Source organism: Poecilia reticulata, linkage group LG21 (genome assembly GCF_000633615.1).
Source record: "Poecilia reticulata strain Guanapo linkage group LG21, Guppy_female_1.0+MT, whole genome shotgun sequence".
Taxonomy (NCBI): domain Eukaryota; kingdom Metazoa; phylum Chordata; class Actinopteri; order Cyprinodontiformes; family Poeciliidae; genus Poecilia; species Poecilia reticulata.
Genome location: NC_024351.1, coordinates 21,696,748 through 21,699,413, shown reverse-complemented (window position 1 = coordinate 21,699,413; position 2,666 = coordinate 21,696,748). Strand labels below are relative to the sequence as shown.

Sequence of the window (2,666 nt, the reverse complement as noted above, 5' to 3'; positions counted from 1 at the left end):
ATCAGGTAGTTTGTTGGAGTGTGGAGCTGCTTGAAGTAAATGACAGAGATGATTACAAGAAGATTTCCACATATTATCAGAATTGACAAAGAAACAGCAACAACATTTAAAGCATGAGAGGTCACAGTCTGTCCATTACAGAGATTCTGGTCTTCTACCATATAATTACTCCTGTTAACATATAAGTTATTGGCCAACATCTTTGTAATTCTCTCTCTAGCCTTAGCAGTAAATGTGTGAGGTAGAGCGTYKGTCATGACTGAGCAACATATTTGTGTTAGATTGTTGTTTCACCATCATGTGTTCATTGGCTGAACTGGTTTGTGTCGTTCGTATCCACAGTGAGATGGTCCCTGGTGTCCTGTAAGGCTCCTGTTCTGCATTTCAGTGTGAATGCTGCTGGGCTTTGAGTTTTACCTGTTTATGTTTTTGGAAGAAGAAAAAAAAAAGAGACCACTTGATTAAATGTGTTAGAAAATATAACTAAACAAATGCCACGTTAAGTGTTGAAGCTCTCTGATATTGAGCTCACTGATTTTATAAAAATATTGAACTTAAGACAGAATTGATTAAGGCTTTAAAGAGATACTTACTTATGTGTGTCATTAAAGAGAGAGCTACCATCCTGCTAATGTTAGAACATCACTACTTCAACACAAGTAAAGCAAACAGCTGATATTGGATGGGCAGTCAGACGCTTATGAAGATGCCTGGTAAATGTATTTATTTGACTTGGGTTTATTGGAAAAGAGATAAATCTCAAAGTTGTGGGATGATTGCTTTTGAATACTGAACTCTRGCTCCTCTCCTTTACACACAAGAACAACCAAAACTAAAGCTGCAAGCACTGTGTAACGGCCCTCACATTCYCCRCCTTAAGTAGGATGTGAGGACCAAAAGTCAATAGCTATAAAACCCTAGGAGGAGGTGGACCTGTGTCAAAAGTCAAACTGGCCAAAAATGACTCTTTGACCCAGAATGGGAGATTTTGTCCTGGTTTCCAATACATGGTTAACTTAGTATAACAAAGTTGTTGCATTATTTGAACAACATGTTACCTAAAATATGCTTTCAGTTATCTTTTCTTTCTAAATTCCGACCTGACTGAGAACTGATGGTTTCAAAATGTCAGTAAATGTTAGGRATGGTGAGTTTGGCTCTTCTGGCTCACAAACGACTCTTAATTTGTTGTCATCTGTAGCAGGGCCAGCCCAAGCCTCCATGGGACCCTAAGTGAAATTTGGTTTTGGGGCCCTCTAGTTCTGCTAATATTGTAGCCTGGCTGCAATCAACAGTGAAATTATTTGATGATTCACACATCTGCTAAACATATTGCATCCCTCACAGTGATGTTTGCATTATATCCTGTGTGGACGTACAACATAGGATACATTTATTGGCCGATTTATCTGCGCCGATTTCCTTAACTTTGGGGGATCGGTGATCAGCCAATATTTAAATGTGAAGCCAATCTTATCCACTGATTTTATCTGTCTCTGTCCTCTTCTGCTCTACAGTGAGAGGTTTGACTGACAGACCGGCCCCCCAGGTCAGGTCTGCACATTTGCATTTAACAATAGTTGACCCACTTTAACCAACTCAGCGACTTTCTTTAGCGACATTTCAAACAAACAAAAAAAAACTGGAATCAGAAAAAATCAAAATCGGCAGGTCAGACTTCTTAAAGATCCACAATCGGCCAGAAAACTGCAATCGATGCAGCCTTAGCCTTACTTAAGATGGAATACATCCACACATATTCATGACATTCTTTGATTAAATGAATGTCTCTTAGGCAAAATTCCAATAGTTTTAAATGTAATTTATACCAGGAGTCTTTCTGACCTGAGAATGTGGACCGGTACTGGGTTTAGTCTGAGCCTTCAGACAATTTTAATTAGAAAAGTTTCACATAACTTATAAGTTAATGTAAAAATACTGTTTGTTCTAGATGCATAAATGATCATGCTCAGCAGCAAACAACCTATCACCAACTAGAGCTTAGAATAGCTCGTTGATTTATTAATGCAGCAACCATGTAGCCTGATGGAAAAACACTTTGCTAGACAATGTCAAACATTGAGAAGTTTTCATTATTGTTATCAAGTCTTACCAAACACGTTGTTTAGAACCCAAAGAAACCTCAAAAATATACAGAACCAACCACGAGAATCAACTCATTGAAAGTTAAAACTCAGTTTCACACAAACACAAAGACGCTAGCATAAATGTTTGTCTGTTGAACTGGACCGGTCAAGGTCACTATGAAGCTAATTTTCTATTAGCAGCTTCACAAATCTTTTTGATAAACACTGCATTACCAAGACGCATTAAAACAAACCTTTATGTTGGCTTTATCTATTCTTCAATTCATATTTTTTTTTCATTTAGTGTTTTTCTGAGAAGCACTATATTTTCTTAATTATATGTATTTGTTCTTTTACGGAAGCAAAACTTTTTTTTTTTTTTTTACTTTTGTGCAATATTTTAATATTACCGTGAATTTTACTCTGGATATTCCTAAGTTTTCCAGTTGTGTAACTATAAGGATTTTGTAGGCAACAACATAACAGTGGCAATTCTAACATACTAAAGATGAGGACTATAAAAATTGGTGGTAATAAATAAATGAATAAAACTTAAGATAAGATTGAAATTTATTTGAA

At 36.4% G+C, this 2,666-nt stretch overlaps 1 protein-coding gene across 1 annotated transcript in view; it reads right to left on the bottom strand.

Moving 5' to 3' along the window:
- LOC108165757 (trace amine-associated receptor 1-like) overlaps positions 1-2,666 on the bottom strand; it is an 8,806-nt gene that overhangs the window by 773 nt on the left and 5,367 nt on the right. The window contains exon 2 of the mRNA XM_017302131.1: positions 791-846. Within this exon, the coding sequence (XP_017157620.1) occupies positions 791-846 (56 nt within the window). The remainder of the gene's footprint in view (positions 1-790; positions 847-2,666) is intronic.